The 19,523-nt window shown below is 36.9% G+C and overlaps 4 protein-coding genes and 1 pseudogene across 10 annotated transcripts in view; all 5 read left to right on the top strand.

The window, feature by feature from the left end:
* Positions 1-443: 443 nt before the first annotated feature.
* Positions 444-7,240, top strand: LOC148973407 (uncharacterized; annotated as a pseudogene). The gene is made up of 5 exons (XR_016146747.1): positions 444-541; positions 2,162-2,213; positions 4,337-4,585; positions 4,876-5,424; positions 6,521-7,240. The product of XR_016146747.1 is annotated as an uncharacterized LOC148973407 (transcript).
* A 2,457-nt stretch (positions 7,241-9,697) lies between these two features.
* Positions 9,698-19,340, top strand: LOC148973405 (uncharacterized). 4 transcript variants are annotated; one of them, XM_089120750.1, is made up of 4 exons: positions 9,698-10,260; positions 13,584-13,592; positions 14,568-14,823; positions 15,125-16,251. In XM_089120750.1, the coding sequence occupies exons 3-4, from the start codon at positions 14,739-14,741 to the stop codon at positions 15,964-15,966; spliced, it is 927 nt and encodes a 308-aa protein (XP_088976876.1). In that variant the 5' UTR covers positions 9,698-10,260; positions 13,584-13,592; positions 14,568-14,738; the 3' UTR covers positions 15,967-16,251. The 4 variants fall into 4 exon arrangements, 3 of the variants coding, with proteins under 3 accessions (XP_088976876.1, XP_088976874.1, XP_088976877.1); XR_016146739.1 differs by lacking the exon at positions 9,698-10,260 and adding an exon at positions 19,122-19,340 and having other exon boundaries at positions 13,328-13,592; positions 15,125-16,032; XM_089120748.1 differs by lacking the exon at positions 9,698-10,260 and having other exon boundaries at positions 12,972-13,592.
* Positions 10,180-13,218, top strand: LOC148973406 (uncharacterized). Of its 2 annotated transcripts, XM_039660329.2 has the most exons (3): positions 10,180-10,269; positions 11,062-11,146; positions 11,429-13,218. In XM_039660329.2, exons 2-3 carry the CDS (start codon positions 11,062-11,064, stop codon positions 12,940-12,942), a joined length of 1,599 nt encoding a protein of 532 aa, XP_039516263.2. In that variant the 5' UTR covers positions 10,180-10,269; the 3' UTR covers positions 12,943-13,218. The 2 variants fall into 2 exon arrangements, with proteins under 2 accessions (XP_039516263.2, XP_088976823.1); XM_089120697.1 differs by lacking the exon at positions 10,180-10,269 and having other exon boundaries at positions 10,950-11,146.
* On the top strand, positions 16,520-19,122 carry LOC120470742 (uncharacterized). The gene is made up of 3 exons (XM_089120705.1): positions 16,520-16,643; positions 17,430-17,514; positions 17,797-19,122. Exons 2-3 carry the CDS (start codon positions 17,430-17,432, stop codon positions 18,981-18,983), a joined length of 1,272 nt encoding a protein of 423 aa, XP_088976831.1. The 5' UTR covers positions 16,520-16,643; the 3' UTR covers positions 18,984-19,122.
* Positions 16,527-19,523, top strand: part of LOC120470741 (uncharacterized) — a 54,502-nt gene continuing 51,505 nt past the window's right edge. Inside the window, exon 1 of one of the 2 annotated variants that reach the window (XM_089120719.1) lies at positions 16,527-16,643. The gene's annotated coding sequence lies outside the window, so the exon portion shown is untranslated. The remainder of the gene's footprint in view (positions 16,644-19,523) is intronic. The other variant, XM_089120720.1, reaches the window with a different exon arrangement.

The raw sequence follows: 19,523 nt of genomic DNA, 5'->3' as shown, positions 1-19,523 counted from the left end.
AATGTACTAGACACTGTGGAACATGTGATTATAAATTGTAAGGATTATGATGAAGAGTGCTAGGAGAAGAATGAAGGAATGGAGTTAACATTAAAGAATATATTAGACTTTCAGTTTCTGAATAACACAGGATTAATTAGAAGAATGTAGAAGAGATGTATAGGTAAACTGTGGGTAAAGGAAAGAATATCTGAAGGAAAACAATAGTATTGTGAATTGTATGGGAGCTAAAGAAGTGGAAACTGGACAAGCTGAATTTGCAGCGCCAGTGTTTTTTTTTTTGTTGTTGTTGTTTTTGTTTTTTGTAGTGGGGATGGTTAGAAAATGATAGGATGAATATGAATGTTTCTGGCCCAAGCTAAATGATAATGGCAGTGATGCACTGTTTATTGCGACTGACAGACAGAAGAAGAAGAAGAATACAATGCTGCCCCTTTAAGAAATGTGACGACATCGCGCACTGCGCCTGCGTAGAAGAGAGACGCGCGAGACGAGACCAGCTGAAACTTTCACCAATTGAGGCTAAATTTGTCAGTTAATCGTGAATGAATGTGAAAGCATAATTTATGGGTCAGCTTCAGAAACATTATTAAAAAGTATAGATAGAATTCAATATAGAGCTCTTAGAATATGTTTAGGAGCAATTAAAACAACACCGGTTAATGCATTATTAGTAGAAGCGAATGAAATGCCATTGAAATTAAGGAGAGAGAAATTGTCTTTGGTATTTTGGACATCTTTAAAGAGTTACACTGGAGAAAATATAGCTAAAGATATTTTAAATAATTGTTGGGAATACTGTAATACCGAGAGAGGAGGATATGGATGGAAGATAAATAAGTTAACAGAGAAATATAAGATTGCAAATATTGAATGTAGTATGTCTCCTATATGGGGAGAGGTTCCGAAATGGATTATACCGGAGGTTAGAATTGATTTAGGAATATTAGATAAGAAACGGGAATGGGAGGAAATGGGTATGTTGGAATATAAAGTTAAAAAGTACATACAGGAAAGATTCTATGCAAGTATGCACATTTACACTGATGGATCTAAAGATCCAAGAACAGGAATTACGGGAATAGGAGTGTATATTCCAGAGTTTAAAATATCAATATCGAAACGACTAACACCTAAACTGTCAATATATACGGTGGAAATGGTTGCTATTATAATAGGATTAACATGGGTAGAGGAGGTAAGACCAGACAGAATAGTGATATGCTCTGATTCTGCTTCTGTATTAACATCACTAGTTACTCATTGTACGGCCAGAGAAGATTTGATGAGTGAAATATTATCATTATTATGGCGAATACAAAGAAAAGGGGTAGAAATTGGGTTCTGTTGGGTACCAGCGCATGTAGGAGTAGCTGGTAATGAATTTGCTGATGAATTAGCAAAAAATGCTTTAAAAAGGGAAGAAATAGATTTTAATATTCCATTAAGTAAAAGTGAAGTTAAAACTATTATTAAGGAAAATATTATCAAAGAGTGGCAGGAAAACTGGAATACAGATAATAAAGGGCGGTATTTATATAATATTAAAAAAATGGTAGAATCTAAGAAAAGTATAAATGGTAGAAATAGAAAAGAAGAAGTAATATTGACTAGGATGAGACTTGGTCACTCAAGATTGAACGCAACACTATTTATAATTGGAGCTCATGAGACTGGTTTATGCGAGAATTGTGGGGAGAAAGAAACAGTGGAGCATGTGTTATATGATTGTAAAAGGTATGAAGAGGAAAGAAAGGATTTGATAACCTATTTAAATGGAAGAGGGAAAGTTAATAAGGATTTGGCATATTTGTTGGGTTATGAGTTTAATAAAGATAGAGTAGGATATAGAATACTAATAGAATATATATATAGTACTGGATTAAGTGAAAGGATTTAAATATAGGATAAGGATGCTTTGATCTAATCCAGATTTTATAGTCCTGTCTGTAGGAGCTGAACACGCAGCGACAGGTGGGCTATGGGAAATGGAATAAGATGAAGCATCAAATGATTAAATAAGGATGGATATTTGAGGAAGAAGTAAAGAAATAATAAAATAAGGAAAATCTGATCATAAGAAATCGTGACTGCATAACAAGGTAGGTGGCGATATGCAGTAAGATTGCAACGCGCCAAAAAACGAAAGAAGAAGAAGAAGAAGAATGAATGTGAAATACTTTCTTCGGATGCCGTATATTTCCAATCAGCAGGTGAGCGATGTTCTCAGATTACAGAGTGAGTACAAGCCCTCATATCGAGAATACACTTAACTTAGGTAAAGTTGGTTTTATATTCGCACATTCGCGGACCTCCACGTTTTGTAACTCGTAAACTAAAAATAGTTACTACACAAATAACACCTAACACACATTACTACACATATGTATGTATGTTAAATGAAAATCCTAGTGTTAAAAAAAAGTTACATTTCAATGTGAGTGTGTGTGTGTGTGTGTGTGGGTAATGAATGGGTAAAGTTGCATTCCAATGTGTGGATTTTGATGTACTGTAAATGCACTGAATTGTATGGGAAATTTAATGCAAGTGCCACTATGTATGAATTGAAATCACATGCATGTTGAATAGCTTCTATTGTGGAAATGTGTTGTGTTCACATGCTATGGAAAATAGGATAGTTTCCACTTGTGAACTGGTATTTACCAGTGTGTTGCGTTGCTTTTGTTGTCGTAATGTGGTAAAAAGATGGAGATCCAGACCTGTTATTTAGCTAAAACTATTTTAGATTGCTTAAGACATCTGCAGCAGCAAGAAAATGATTTATCAAAACTCAAAAGGTAAATAATATGCTGTATATTTTCTAGATCATGAATAGTATTTATTTTATTTTTTTTTTACCATTCACGACTTTTGCGGTGCTCTCCGCCATTTTGAAATGGTCAAAGGTTATCTCATCTCGGCAACTCGTCCATCAAAATATTCTACGAGTTGCCCAGTGGTAAATACCACATGAGGGGGTGTTCATGTGCATTTTCCACGTCGGCTTTTGGTACTTACCATAATTACCATAGCACATACACTGTATTTTTAGGGTTGGTAGGGAAATTAAACTCAATCATAAAACTACATAAATATATATATATATCTAGGGCACATAAGGCACATAGATTATTTCTTCAAAAAAAATATGCGAGGACACTAGTATACAAATATACACATGAACATCTTTACGAGCTAGTTCATATTGCAACTCGCATACATTCACTTATACACTTGCATTTGCACTAAGAACAATGTATAAACGGACTGCTACTTGCTTTACACAGGCAAGCACACAACTTTAGCAAAGTTAAATCGTTACAGTACAGCTTGCATCTGTCCGCTTTCTAGATCAGTCATACTCAGTGGGCGGGGATCACTGACTTGCTGATTGGCTCGCTGGACGGATGCTGCGAGGAATGCATCAATTTTGTCATACAGTAAAGCAACTAAAGCCCTTGAATATAACCCTAATAGAGGCCTTTTTACACCCATGGTGTAGTGTGATCTTTGGAGAGTGCTTAATAACATTCAAGTCAAGTGTTTAACTTGGGTAACCACTGAAAAGTTATTGAAAGACAGTGCCATGTCACACGAACATGGTCAAGTTTTCCTAAAAAGTTGCCAAGCGGGGTAAAGTTAGTTTTAGGTTTGATATTTGCTGCGTATTCACCTAGGCTGCTTTAGGGACTGTCTGTACGTACAGTACACAAATATTGTTTTATGTAAATTTTGTAGTAATTTCACATGAAGTATTTTATCATGTTCCAAAGTGCGTAGTGCTTTCCTAGCGATCAGTCTGACTTACTCCAGGTGAAATTTTTACTATACTTCCCTTACTGTACAAGTATCAAATATGTTTATGTAATAAACATAAAATTAAAAAGAAGCCTTTAATATCAGATGGCTAATAATTATTTACACATGAATATTAGGCATTTTCATTTCCAGCCTTCGTGTACAATTATATATCACTTATAAATGATAAAATACAACATATTATTAGGATTAATGGAATTTGAAATTGGTAAAATGTTAATATGGTTAAATGGTAAAATATGATCAGAAAATCAATGTGCCTAATAATTTTTCTCCAATTATTTCAGCCTTTTATTAAATTAACGCAGTGCTGAGAATTGCATGAACCAATGGTGATGCAGCATATCTGCACACACCAATCGGAGCGCATCCTGAACTTAGCCTGTCAAAGGGGGCGGAGCATGTGCCTGTATAAGCAGCTCCTCTCGCCATAGAACAGGGTGGGGAAATGGGTCATATGTGTTTTCTGTTAAAGTAATCCAGTATAAATTCTTTTAAAAATCTTTTTTTTTTCCAGATCTGGTCCTGTGGGCGTCAGTATCACACAGTGATCACAGTTCACACCTGCAGTGAAGCCCCTCCCACAACAATTCACCAATAAATACTGGGAATATTCCCATCATCCTACAAGAGAAGGACAAACTCCAGGAGTAGCAGCTGAAATCTGTGTGACTGTTAAAGATGGAGTTTATTAAAGAGGAGATTGAAGACATGACTGATCCAGAACCATCCAGAATAAAACATGAAGATACTGAGGAACAAACAGGTTGGTGTCCATTCTTGATTCTCCATGATTGACTGCTTTGGTGGCTGTGAAATAAGTAGTATATTGATAAATGATTTGATACCAACCTTGTATATAGCAATGTGTCAAATAGATTTTTATTATTCAAATTAATGAGACTGATATAACAAACCATCGACATCAAAAATCTAATACTTTGTTCTCACACAGACAGAAACCTATTATCTTGTTGTCTGCTTGTTGTTCATTTGAATTTTCCTAGAAATGATCCTCCTTAAATTGATTATAACTACTTGATGTGTTCATTTTAGATCAGACGGTAAAAACAGAGCTAAGAGAAGACCTGAATGAAGTAAAGAAACACCGTGACTTCAAAACTGAAGGAACAAAAGCCAAAAAGCTGCACTCCTGCTCACAGTGTGGAAAGAGTTTCAGACACAAAGAAAACCTTAACAGACACATGAGAATTCACACTGGAGAGAAACCGTATCCATGCACTCAGTGTGAGAAGAGTTTCATATCTTCATACAGACTCAAAATTCATCTGCGTTTTCACTCTGGAGAAAGACCATTTCACTGTGATCAGTGTGGAATAGGGTTTATTTCATCATCACATCTAAATTCACACCTGAAAGTTCATTCAGATGAGAAGCCTTATGTGTGTTCACTCTGTGGAAAGAGTTTTTCATGGCTGATCAGTTTTAAACAGCACCAGAAAACACATGATGAAGTGAAAGATCATGTGTGTTGTGACTGTGGGAAGAGATTTAGTACAGCTACTAGGGGTGGCACGGTACATGAAAAAACACCCGAACCGTTCGGTTCGCTTGTCTCGGTTCGGAGCGTGTGTGCGTCTCACGGTTCGACGCATGCGCAATGTAACCTCGTGCCCGTATGTGACGTGTGTTTTCTTTTCGCGCGACATAATAAGCTTGTTCGACTTGGACCGGCGCTGCACAGAGCGACCGGTGAATAACATCACACTAGAGCGGGAACGACGGCTCCGTCACTCACTTTCGCGGTATTTGATGTCATTACCGATCGCTCTGTGCAGCGCCGGTTCAAGTTAGTAAACAAGCCAGTAAAAGTGGAGTATGGAGCGCTGTAGGTCACGGCACGCGGAGAAATGGCAAGTGGGAGAGATGAGGGAGTTGGAGGATGCGCCAGCGTCCTATAAGTCTATAAGTCCGGTGTGTGGGGACATTTTTGATTTCATGTTATGGTATTTTAATATAACGTTACAGTGGCACTTTATGTTTAGGTAAGAGCTTCAGTCAAATGTATCCAAATCCTGCACTTTAATTTAAACTGAAAAAAAGGTACCCTCACTTTTTGGGAATAGAAGCATTGTTGATACTGTTTTTTGTGTTGAGGTTGAACTTTTCACTTTATGTTTATGGCCTTTGCTATTTCTATAGCCTAATTATAGGCAATAAGGTTTCATGTATATTGACTTATTCATAAAAGACAGTGTAGTTCCTCTTTTTTTCTTTTAAAAGATAGAATTTTTGTAAGAGCTACAAAAGTTGTCAGTTCATAAATGCAAGTTAATTTCTTTGTGTAAATAAGATTTGTGTGATAAAAATGCACAAGTTCTTGTAGAGATAGTGATACACATTCTCCTTTTTTTTTTGCCAAATAAACGAAAAGCATGTCAATTTCTTCTCTCTTGCTTTATCAAAATCTCACCTAGCTTTCCTCTGAGATAGTCCCAAAATGTGCTTAAAGTCAAAGAGTCAAATTCAGTTTGTGCATGATTGCATGAATATAATTTTTTTTATACTGTATCCTAAAGTGTGGATAATTAAGCTATATATCACATGCTGAAGTACATTTCTGAAGTGTTAAAGATTAAAAGAAAAAAATAACAAGAACCGTACAGAACCGAAAACCGTGACACTAAAACCGTGACACAAACCGAACCGTCGGTTTCGTGAACCGTGCCACCCCTAACAGCTACCCAACTGAAACGGCACCAAAGAATTCATACTGGAGAAAAACCTCACAAGTGCTCATACTGTGACAAGAGATTCACTCATTCTGAATCTCTGAAATATCATGAGCGAGTTCATACTGGAGAGAAGCCGTACTACTGCACTCAGTGTGAGAAAAGTTTCAAAAATTCAACAGGTTTGAGACGACATCTGCGCATTCATTCTGGAGACAAACCATTTAACTGTGATCAGTGTGATAAAGGGTTTAATTCATCATCAATTCTAAAGAGACATCTGAAAGTTCATTCAGATGAGAGGCCTTATGTGTGTTCTCTCTGTGGAAAGAGTTTTTCATGGCTGGACAGTTTTAAACGGCACCAGAAAACACATGATGAAGTGAGAGATCATGTGTTGTTGTGACTGTGGGAAGAGATTTACTGCATCTAGTCATCTGAAACGGCACCAAAGAATTCATACTGGAGAAAGACCTTACAAGTGCTCATACTGTGACAAGAGTTTCACTCAGTCTGAACACCTGAAAATACACGAGCGAGTTCACACTGGAGAGAAGCCGTACGACTGTACTCAGTGTGAGAAGAGTTTCAGACGTTTATCAAACCTTCACACTCACATTAAAAACTGTTGCAAGTGATCAACATTCAATTCTATATCAAATACATGCAGGTAAATTCTGCTAGATAAAATATTGAGATTGTCTTTATATATATATATATATATATATATATATATATATATATATATGCAAAATATTTAATTAGATGTATGTCAACACATGTTTCCAACATCTAACCTTGTTTAACATGCTAACACTCTGAAACATCATGTATTAAAACCTTCTGTTCTGTGTTTTTGAATGTTGTAGGTTTATGTTGCCATACTCCTGTTGAATGTAAAAATAACAAATATGGGAAAATGAAACTAGTTTTGAAAACTTGTGATTATGAAGTAATGAAGAAAACAGAGTTTACTGTTTCCTATAGAATAAGAGTTTGCTAATGAAGAGCTAATCAAATTGTAGGGAAATTATGTTATGTATCATGTCATTTTTCCATACCCCTCTTCTATAAAACTGTTGAATTCGTGTAAACTGGTGATTCTCAATGGAATTGCTCGTAAAGATCTCCCGGCCTTAATTAAAGCATTTAGAGGACATTTGCTGAGGTCTGTCTGTTATTACTGCTGTTCATCAGGGGCCTGTTCTTCATACGTCGCTAACTCACTTAGCTGGATTTGATTGTGGCGATTTGGCATGATCTTGGATTGTTTGGTTCTTCGACGCTCATCCTGGACTTGCTGTCACGAGCTTAAATCTGCTCGCGAGCAGGCTTATTTCAGGTTAACAGGATTAGATAGCGGCTTTATAAGTGGAGGTGATACAGGGAAATCTTTTAGCACAGTGTGATGGTGTACTTTTTGAGAGATATAATTTTTCTCATGACTAGTGAGAATGTCCTTTACATCATTAATTTGTTGGAAATGCATAAATGTTCGACTCATCAGAGTTTGCCTTTAATAACAGTGCAGGCAAGTTACTATTGCGATTCTTATCCAGATTTAGCCTGGTTAAAACCAGACCATTCTCAGTTGTAACTGAGTTATGGTCTGGCAAAGTGTCATAGACAAATAATTTCCAGAGGGGCGTTGCAACGGACGTCGCGGATAGACCTAAAACCAATCAGGGGTGCGTTTCCCGAAAGCATCATTAGTCAACTATGGTCGCAAGTTGGTCGCAATTTCCATTGAACTCTATGGGCTATATGCACGCATAAGTTCCGCATTTGACGTAAGGATGCTCGTCCATTTCCGGGTGTAGATTAAAGCGGAGGAAAACCGGAGAAAACGGGATTATGGCAGAGTCTTCAATACTTACTGTCCTCCCGTCTTTGAAACGAAACGTACATATGTTTAGATGTAATTTTATATATAGTTATGTTTATTTAATATAATTTTAAAAATAAGCATAAACACAACGAGGGGTGTCTGTTTTATCTGTTTTTGTGACTAACGTTTCATTAGTATAACCATGGAGTATAAAATTCAATAGAAATTCTCGGTATTGCATTGGGCTCTATGATCGGCGGAAGTTATCGAGCATCCTTAATCCTTCACCGGAAATAACGCCGTGAGCCCATTGGTAACGACGTGCGACCATAGTTGACTAATCGCTTTCGGGAAACACACCCCAGAGCGATGAAGATGGCAGAGCGTTGCACTCCGAGTGTTCTTTGCTCGGTTTTTAACTAAAAGTAAATGTTAATCACTTAAAACAGACGCGATAGGATAGCTGATTCGAACGAGTGATATTCGACGGCGGCATCTATCTTTGTAATGTAGGCTACAAAATCCCAGCGCTGATGTCATCGTGTAAAGCCCGCCCCCAACGTTTCTGATTGGTTCCTCGATTGTGACGGATTGGGAATGGGCTTGAATGAGCTCTGCCAGACTAACAGAGCAAATCTAAATTTGCCAGAAGTTGTCTGGGTTAACAATTTTGTATGAAATGTGCTATATAAATAAACTTGACTTGCCTTGATAAAAATTGGGCATAACAAAAACATGTTACTGAAAATTAGCAAATTAAGAGTCCTAACAAAATGACTGAGCCATCATGTTTAACTGAGCTGCTAAAAAGCATCTTTATCTCCTTCAATAGTCCCTGTTTTCACCTCATTCATTATGCTTATGTCTGAGATCTTCTGTAAATTGGCACATCAGTGTCAGACAAACTACAGGATCATCACTTTATGTGTTAATCACCTATCAATGTGTGTTTTATGTTTTACAGGTTATAGTACATGACTAAAAATACTATTAAAGGCAACAGAAACCAAACCTGCAAACTCTCTTTCTGACACTGACAGTTGTGCAGATCTGAGGAGTTTTTATTTGAATGTACATTTGAAGGGAAATGACTGTCTTCATAAAAGTTTCAATGGCATCTCCGTTTATCTTTCCTCTTTATGTCTAAAAAAGTGTTTATAAGCGCAGCGCTGCTTGTGTTCAGGAGTAACCGCTGTATTTTTGCTTTTCCACAAGCGCCACCTTCTGTCAGAGAGTGAATTTGCATTTTCATTCAGCATGTCTGCTGTTTTTGTTCAAATCCCATTACATACATGCTCATTTATAAAGCTTAAATATGAGGTTAGTCATTTTATAAAAGCGTTTGTTTTGTCAAAACTGGTGGCTAAGTTTTATCTGTATTTTTGTATGTTTATCTGCATTTTACAAATACGGCCAAGACATGGGTGTTGTTTCAAAATAACTTTGCCAACTAAACAACATTTTCCGTTTCAATATCACAATTTTATGAAATAATTAGATTTTTTTATGAGAATTATACTGGTCTGTACAGACAACATTGTTTGTGACCATTGCACACATCAATCATCAAGCTGGTCTACGCTCCTGCAGCATGTCGCCACTCGTCCGCCATCTCCTCCTGAGGTCCCTTTGTGTCTCTTAATAATTTTAAGCCAACGAGCTCTCACGACAGCCTGTGGCCCCCGGGAGAGTGGAAACTATAAAGCTTTCCAGTTGAGATTGTACCACTTTGGAGCCGCATTGGTAGACCTGTTCCCTGTCAAGTTGTAGTACCCATCCCATGCTCCAGGGGGCTCTCCAGACGACTCCTCCTCGGGATGAAAGGCAGGGAGAAGTAGAGTTGGAGCTCGTTTGGTTGGAGAGAAGCATTTTCTCCTCTTGTGCTAACCGTAGAGTCCGGGTCGAGAAACTTGTTTTAAAGTCATCCAAGTAAGTTTTTTGTTAATTTTGTGGTGTTAACATTTGCATTTTGGTCTTATTTGGGTCATTTCATGTGATTATGTTTGGTGCCTGTATGTTTCTATTTAGAAGGACTTCTCGTACATCACTCATCCACTATGGTTATCTTCATTATTCTACTTGGTTGAGACATCGTCCATCTTATGCTGTACTGTCTGTTTCATATGGGGATTTTACTGAGTTATGCTAATATAATCATTGGATAAATTGAATCAAATGATAACAGGGATTGTTTGTTTGCACTTTCTTGTTTAACAAACCATCTTCTTCATATGACCCCCTATCTTGCAACATGGCATCATTACTTTTGCATAAGTGGCGTGTTATCTATATGCATTTTGAGCAATCCGCATGTATGCGTGTATGTACACATGTAAACTCCATGTCTGAACTCTAGACAGGATGCAGAGGACTCAGGTGATCTACCACATGCTTTCATAGACACCATTGGCGTCCTCTTCAACTGTAAACCAATAATAATAATTATGCTGCCATCTTTCTGAAGTCATTTTTACACCCCTGTAATTTGGTTCCAAATATCATGAGAAAGTTATAATAGACACCCTCTATATATATATATATATATATATATATATATATATATATATATATATATGAAGCAGTGATCCACCTCTCAAATTTAATCAAAAATATCTTCATTTGTGTTCCGAAGATGAACGAAGGTCTTACGGGGTTGGTACAGCATGGGAGTGAGTAATTAATGACTTAATTTTCCTTTTTGGGTGAACTATCCCTTTAAAGATGGAGTTTATTAAAGAGGAGATTGAAGACATGACTGATCCAGAACCATCCAGAATAAAACATGAAGATACTGAGGAACAAATAGGTTGGTGTCTATTCTTGATTCTTTATTCATTCTTGATAAGTAGTTTCTTAATAGTAAATGATGTAGAAATTAATCTAAATTATTGTAATGTTGTATATAGCAATATGTCAAATAAATGGTAATTATTCAAATTAAGGAGAATGATATAACAAACCTCTGACATCAAAGATCTCATACTTTATTTTCACACAGACGGAAACCTTTTCTCTTGTTGTTCACTTAAATTTTCCTTAAAATTATCCTCCTTAAGCTGATTATAACTACTTGATGTGTTAATTTTAGATCAGATGGTAAAAACAGAGCTAAGAGAAGACCTGAATGAAGTAAAGAAACACTGCGACATCAAAACTGAAGGAACAAAAGCCAAAAAGCTGCACTCCTGCTCACAGTGTGGAAAGAGTTTCAGACACAAAGAAAACCTTAACAGACACATAAGAGTTCACACTGGAGAGAAACCGTATCCATGCACTCAGTGTGAGAGGAGTTTCATATCTTCATCCTTTCTCAAGTATCATTTGCGTATTCACTCTGGAGAAAGACCATTTAACTGTGATCAGTGTGGAATAGGGTTTATTTCATCATCACAACTAAAACAACACCTGAAAGTTCATTCAGATGAGAAGCCTTATGTGTGTTCTCTCTGTGGAAAGAGTTTTTCAAGGCTGGAAAGTTTTAAACTGCACCAGAAAACACATGATGAAGTGAGAGATCATGTGTGTTGTGACTGTGGGAAGAGCTTTACTAGAACTGACAAACTGAAACAGCACCAAAGAATTCATACTGGAGGAAAACCTTACAAGTGCTCATACTGTGACAAGAGTTTTGCTCAGTCTGGAAACCTGAAATATCATGAGCGAGTTCACACTGGAGAGAAGCCGTACGCCTGTACTCAGTGTGAGAAGAGTTTCAAAAATTCAACAGGTTTGAGACGACATCTGCGCATTCATTCTGGAGAAAAAACATTAAACTGTGATCAGTGTGGTATAGGGGTTAATTCATCATCAAATCTAAAGAGACATCTGAAAGTTCATTCAGATGAGAAGCCTTATGTGTGTTCTCTCTGTGGAAAGAGTTTTTCACGACTGCAAGGTTTACAACAGCACAAGAAAACACATGATGATGTAAAAGATCATGTGTGTTGTGACTGTGGGAAGAGATTTACTAGAACTGACCATCTGAAACAACACCAAAGAATTCATACTGGAGAAAAACCTTATAAGTGCTCATACTGTGACAAAAGTTTCACTCAGCCTGGAAACCTGAAATATCATGAGCGAGTTCATACTGGAGAGAAGCCGTACGCCTGTACTCAGTGTGGGAAGAGTTTCAAAGATTCAGCAGGTTTGAGAAATCATCTGCACATTCATTCTGGAGACAGACCATTTAACTGTGATCAGTGTGGTAAAGATTTTATTTCATCATCAAATCTAACGAAACACCTGAAAGTTCATTCAGATGAGAGGCCTTATGTGTGTTCTCTCTGTGGAAAGAGTTTTTCACGACTGAACGGTTTACAACAGCACCAGAAAACACATGATGATGTAAAAGATCATGTGTGTTGTTACTGTGGAAAGAGCTTTAGTAGAGCTGGTGATCTGAAACAGCACCAAAGAATTCATACTGGAGAAAAACCTTACAAGTGCTCATACTGTGACAAAAGTTTCACTCAGTCTGGATCTCTGAAATCACACGAGCGAGTTCATACTGGAGAGAAGCCGTACGACTGTACTCAGTGTGAGAAGAGTTTCAGACGTTTATCAAACCTTCACACTCACATTAAAAACTGTTGCAAGTGATCAACATTCAATTCTATATCAAAAACATGCAGGTAAATTCTGCTAGATAAAATATTAAGATTGTCTTTATATATATATATATATGCAAAATATTTAATTAGATGTATGTCAACACATGTTTCCAACATCTAACCTTGTTGAACATGCTAACACTCTGAAACAGCATGTATTAAAGCCTTCTGTTCTGTGTTTTTGAATGTTGTAGGTTTATGTTGCCATACTCCTGTTGAATGTAAAAATAACAAATATGGGAAAATGAAACTAGTTTTGAAAACTTACTGTTTCCTATAGAATAAGAGTTTGCAAATGAAGAACCAATCAAATTGTAGAGAAGTTATGTTATGCGTCATGTCATTTTGCCATACCCCTCTTCTATAAAAACTGTTGAATTCATGTAAACTGGTGATTTTCAATGGAATTGCTCGTAAAGATCTCCCGGCCTTAATTAAAGCATTTAGAGCAATTACTATGGTTTCAAGTTGTAGTACCACTCCCATGCTCCAGGGGGCTCTCCAGACGACTCTTCCTCGGGATGAAAGGCAGGGAGAAGTAGAGTTGGAGCTCGTTTGGTTGGAGAGAAGCATTTTCTCCTCTTGTGCTAAGCTTATGTGTAGAGTCCGGGTCGAGAAACTTGTTTTAAGCTCATCCAAGTAAGTTTTTTTGTTAATTTTGTGGTGTTAACATTTGCATTTTGGTCTTATTTGGGTCATTTCATGTGATTATGTTTGGTGCCTGTATGTTTCTATTTAGAAGGACTTCTCGTACATCACTCATCCACTATGGTTATCTTCATTATTATACTGGGTTGAGACATCGTCCATCTTATGCTGTACTGTCTGTTTCATATGGGGATTTTACTGAGTTATGCTAAAATCATCATTAGATAAATTGAATCAACTGATAACAGGGATGGCATCATGACTTTTGCGTAAACATACACGCCACTTTCAAGTCAAGTGGCGTGTAAATCTATATGCATTTTGAGCTATCTGCATGTATGTACACGCCGTTAAATGTCAGAGCGAAACGAAATAAAATGTAGATCTGCATCTGGGGAGCGATATTTTTTTAATCACTCATAAATGCCATTAACCCCAGTGACGGGTAGGTTTAGGGACGGGGTTGAGGTAAGTCATATATTTATATATACAGTAATGTAACGTTAAGTCAACGGCGTTCATAAACACACTGAAGAGCGATAGCACGCCAAAAATGGAAATACGAATTGCCGTGTCATACATGCATCATTTCATTAGATCAGTCTGCATCTTCCTATGGCAGGGGCGTATGAGCAATTTTAAACCTGGGGGGGAGGGCAGGAAATGCTAGGGGGGTTCGGGGGAAATTCCTCGCTTTTTTAAAATATTTTTAATGGATCATGGACGGCTGTCTTTCCTCAGTTTGGATTTCGTGTGATTTCTCATTGCCTGCTTCCATTTTGTAATATCATTTTCATTTCAATAATTCCAAACTTTGCGAGGCAGACAACTTACCTTACTTGTTGGCGCCAGTGGACACCCCTTTTTTCTCCCATAAAAACCTTGCTACTTGGGGTATTTATCATGTGCAGTGCCAAGAGAAAACTTTGAGTCAGTAAAATAATAATAAAAGCAATTTTTTTAAAGATTTCAGATCTGGTCCTGTGGGCGTCAGTATCACACAGTGATCACAGTTCACACCTGCAGTGAAGCCCCTCCCACAACAATTCACCAATAAATACTGGGAATATTCCCATCATCCTACAAGAGAAGGACAAACTCCAGGAGTAGCAGCTGAAATCTGTGTGACTGTTAAAGATGGAGTTTATTAAAGAGGAGATTGAAGACACGACTGATCCAGAACCATCCAGAATAAAACATGAAGATACTGAGGAACAAATAGGTTGGTGTCCATTCTTGATTCTTCATTGTTGATGCTTTAGTGGCTGTGAAATAAGTAGTATATTAATGGTAAATGATGTAGAAAAATTCATCCAAATTATTGTAATGTTGTATATAGCAATATGTCAAATAAATGTTAATTATTCAAATTAATGAGTATGATATAACAAACCTTTGACATCAAAGATCTGATACATTATTCTCACACAGACGGAAACCTTTTCTCTTGTTGTTCACTTGAATTTTCCTTAAAATGAGCCTCCTTAAGCTGATTATGGCTGAACTACTTATGTTAATTTTAGATCAGATGGTAAAAACAGAGCTAAGAGAAGACCTGAATGAAGTAAAGAAACACTGTGACTTCAAAACTCAAGGAACAAAAGCCAAAAAGCTGCACTCCTGCTCACAGTGTGGAAAGAGTTTCAGACACAAAGGAAACCTTAACACACACATGAGAGTTCACACTGGAGAAAAACCGTATCCATGCACTCAGTGTGGAAAGAGTTTCACATCTTCATACCTACTCAAACTTCATCTGCGTTTTCACTCTGGAGAAAGACCATTTAACTGTGATCAGTGTGGAAAAGGGTTCATTTCATCAGCACATCTAAAATCACACCTGAAAGTTCATTCAGACGAGAGGCCTCATGTGTGTTCTCTCTGTGGAAAGAGTTTTCCAAGAATGAACAGTTTTAAACTGCACCAGAAAACACACAATGAAGTGAGAGATTATGTGTGTTGTGACTGTGGGAAGAGCTTTACTACAGCTGATCATCTGAAACTGCACAAGAGAATTCATACTGGAGAAAAACCTTTCAAGTGCTCATACTGTGACCAGAGTTTCTCTCGGTCTGGAAACCTGAAATCACACGAGCAACTTCATACTGGAGTGAAGCTGTATCAGTGTCCTCAGTGTGGAAAAGCTTTTACTTTACCATCATATCTCAAAAAACACCTAAATGTTCATTCAGGTGTTAAGCCTCACTTGTGTTCTCTCTGTGGAAAGAGTTACAGGGAAAAAGGAAACCTTAACACACACATGAGAATTCACACTGGAGAGAAACCGTATAACTGCACTCAGTGTGAGAAGAGTTTTAAACAATTATCAAGCCTTCATGCTCATATGAGAAACTGTTGTGAGTGACCAACATTTGATTTCATATCAACTACATTTAGATAAACTCCAGAAGATAAAATATGGAGGATCTAGGTTTTTTTTTTAATAATTGAAAGACTAGAAAACTTAAGTTCAAGCTTCAACAGTGTAAATCTTTTTGTGTGCAACATCTCTCTGCATGGATTGTGTGCTTAGTAGGTCTATCTTGAATTCTTTATATCAATGTCACTTACTTATTTACAAAGTTTACTATATTGTCTTCTGATAGAACATGCAATTATGACAAATAAACAGAAAAAAACAGGTCTAATATACTGAAAACAAGTCTAATATACTTCCGGTCCAGCTCCAGTAAATACAGACCATTAAAGAAATAATGTGTTTTACATTTACATTTAATCATTTAGCAGACACTTTTATCAAAAGCGACTTACAACTGAGGAAAACAATAGCCCATTTTGAACACAGCCGGAGTCTACATTGGTTCCCTGTCTGCACTCTTCCCATGCTGTGTAATGGCCTTAGATCTGTTACTATGGTTTCAAGTTGTAGTACCACTCCCATGCTCCAGGGGGCTCTCCAGACGACTCCTCCTCGGGATGGAAGGAAGGGAGAAGTAGAGTTGGAGCTCGTTTGGTTGGAGAAGCATTTTCTCCTCTTGTGCTAACCTTAAGCATAGAGAAACTTGTTTTAAGCTCATCCAAGTAAGTTTTTTGTTAATTTTGTGGTGTTAACATTTGCATTTTGGTCTTAATTGGGTCATTTCATGTGATTATGTTTGGTGCCTGTATGTTTCTATTTAGAAGGACTTCTCATACATCACTCATCCACTATGGTTATCTTCATTATTATACTGGGTTGAGACATCGTCCATCTTATGCTGTACTGTCTGTTTCATATGGGGATTTTACTGAGTTATGCTAATATAATCATTGGATAAATTGAATCAAATGATAACAGGGATTGTTTGTTTGCACTTTCTTGTTTAACAAACCATCTTCTTCATATGACCCCCTATCTTGCAACATGGCATCATGACTTTTGCATAAACATACACGCCATTTTCAAGTCAAGTGGCGTGTTATCTATACGCATTTTGAGCAATCCGCATGTATGCGTGTATGTACACATGTAAACTCCATGTCTGAACTCTAGACAGGACGCAGAGGACTCAGGTGATCTACCACATGCTTTCATAGACACCATTGGCGTCCTCTTCAACTGTAAACCAATAATAATAATTATGCTGCCATCTTTCTGAAGTCATTTTTACACCCCTGTAATTTGGTTCCAAATCTCATGAGAAAGTTATAATAGACACCCTCTATATATATATATATATATGAAGCAGTGATCCACCTCTCAAATTTAATAAAAAATATCTTCATTTGTGTTCCGAAGATGAACGAAGGTCTTACAGGGTTGGTACAGCATGGGAGTGAGTAATTAATGACTTAATTTTCCTTTTTGGGTGAACTATCCCTTTAAAGATGGAGTTTATTAAAGAGGAGATTGAAGACACGACTGATCCAGAACCATCCAGAATAAAACATGAAGATACTGAGGAACAAATAGGTTGGTGTCCATTCCTGATTCTTTATTCATTCTTGATAAGTAGTTTCTTAATGGTACATGATGTAGAAATTAATCTAAATTATTGTAATGTTGTATATAGCAATATGTCAAATAAATGGTAATTATTCAAATTAATGAGAATGATATAACAAACCTCTGACATCAAAGACCTCATACTTTATTCTCACACAGACGGAAACCTTTTCTCTTGTTGTTCACTTGAATTTTCCTTAAAATGATCCTCCTTAAGCTGATTATAACTACTTAATGTGTTCATTTTAGATCAGATGGTAAAAACAGAGCTAAGAGAAGACCTGAATGAAGTAGAGAAAAACTGTGATTTCAAAACTCAAGGAACAAAAGCCAAAAAGCTGCACTCCTGCTCACAGTGTGGAAAGAGTTACAGAGAAAAAGGAAACCTTAACAGACACATGAGAAATCACACTGGAGAAAAACCGTATCCATGCACTCAGTGTGAGAGGAGTTTCATATCTTCATACATACTCAAACTTCATCTGCGTATTCACTCTGGAGAAAGACCATTTAACTGTGATCAGTGTGGAAAAAAGTTTATTTCATCATCAGATCTAAAATCACATTTGAAAGTTCATTCAGTTGAGAGGCCTTATGTGTGTTCTCTCTGTGGAAAGAGTTTTTCATGGCTAAACAGTTTTAAACAGCACCAAAAAACACATGATGAAGTGAGAGATCATGTGTGTTGTGACTGTGGGAAGAGCTTTATTACATCTGGTGATTTGAAACTGCATCAAAGAATTCATACTGGAGAAAAACCTTACAAGTGCTCAGTTTGTGACAAGAGTTTCACTCAGTCTGGATCCCTGAAATCACATGAGCAACTTCATACCGGAGAGAAGCCGTACCAGTGTCCTCAGTGTGGAAAAGGTTTTACTTTACCATCATATCTCAAAAAACACCTAACTTTTCATTCAGGTGTTAAGCCTCACTTGTGTTCTCTCTGTGGAAAGAGTTACAGAGAAAAAGGAAACCTTAACAGACACATGAGAATTCACACTGGAGAGAAACCGTATCCATGCACTCAGTGTGAGAAGAGTTTTACATCTTCATCAATACTCAAGAATCATCTGCACGTTCACTCTGGAGAAAAAACATTTAACTGTGATCAGTGTGGAATAGGGTTTATTTCATCATCACAACTAAAACAACACCTGAAAGTTCATTCAGATGAGAAGCCTTATGTGTGTTCTCTCTGTGGAAAGAGTTTTTCAAGGCTGGAAAGTTTTAAACTGCACCAGAAAACACATGATGAAGTGAGAGATCATGTGTGTTGTGACTGTGGGAAGAGCTTTACTAGAACTACTCATCTGAAACAGCACCAAAGAATTCATACTGGAGAAAAACCTTACAAGTGCTCATACTGTGACAAGAGATTCACTCAGCCTGGAAACCTGAAAGTACACGAGCGAGTTCATACTGGAGAGAAGCCCTAATACTGCACTCAGTGTGGGGAGAGTTTTAAACAATTATCAAACCTTCATGCTCAAATGAGAAACTCTTGCAAGTGATCAACATTCGATTTCATCAACTACATTTAGACAACTCCAGAAGATAAAATATGGAGGATCTAGGTTTTTATTTATTTATTTTTTTATAATTGAAAGACTAGAAAACTTAAGTTTAAACTTCAGAGTAAATATTTTTCTGTGCAAAATCTCTCTGTATGGATTGTGTGCTTAGTAGGTCTATCTTGAATTCTTTATATTCATATCACTTACTTATTTACATAGTTTACTATATTGTCTTCTGATAGAACATGCAATTATGACAAATAAACAGAAAAAAAAAATTTGTTTTAACAAAAAAGTGTTTAACTGCAATTGTTTAAACTGAAAACAAGTCTAATATACTTCCGGACCAGCTCCAGTAAATACAGACCATTAAAGAAATAATGTGTGTTTTACATTTACATTTAATCATTTAGCAGACACGTTTATCAAAAGCAACTTACAACTGAGGAAAACAACAGCCCA

Source organism: Pimephales promelas, chromosome 16, assembly GCF_988280905.1.
Source record: "Pimephales promelas chromosome 16, fPimPro1.hap1.1, whole genome shotgun sequence".
Taxonomy (NCBI): Eukaryota; Metazoa; Chordata; class Actinopteri; order Cypriniformes; family Leuciscidae; genus Pimephales; species Pimephales promelas.
Note: the sequence above shows the minus strand (reverse complement) of the source record. Positions and strands in the feature narration are given on the sequence as shown.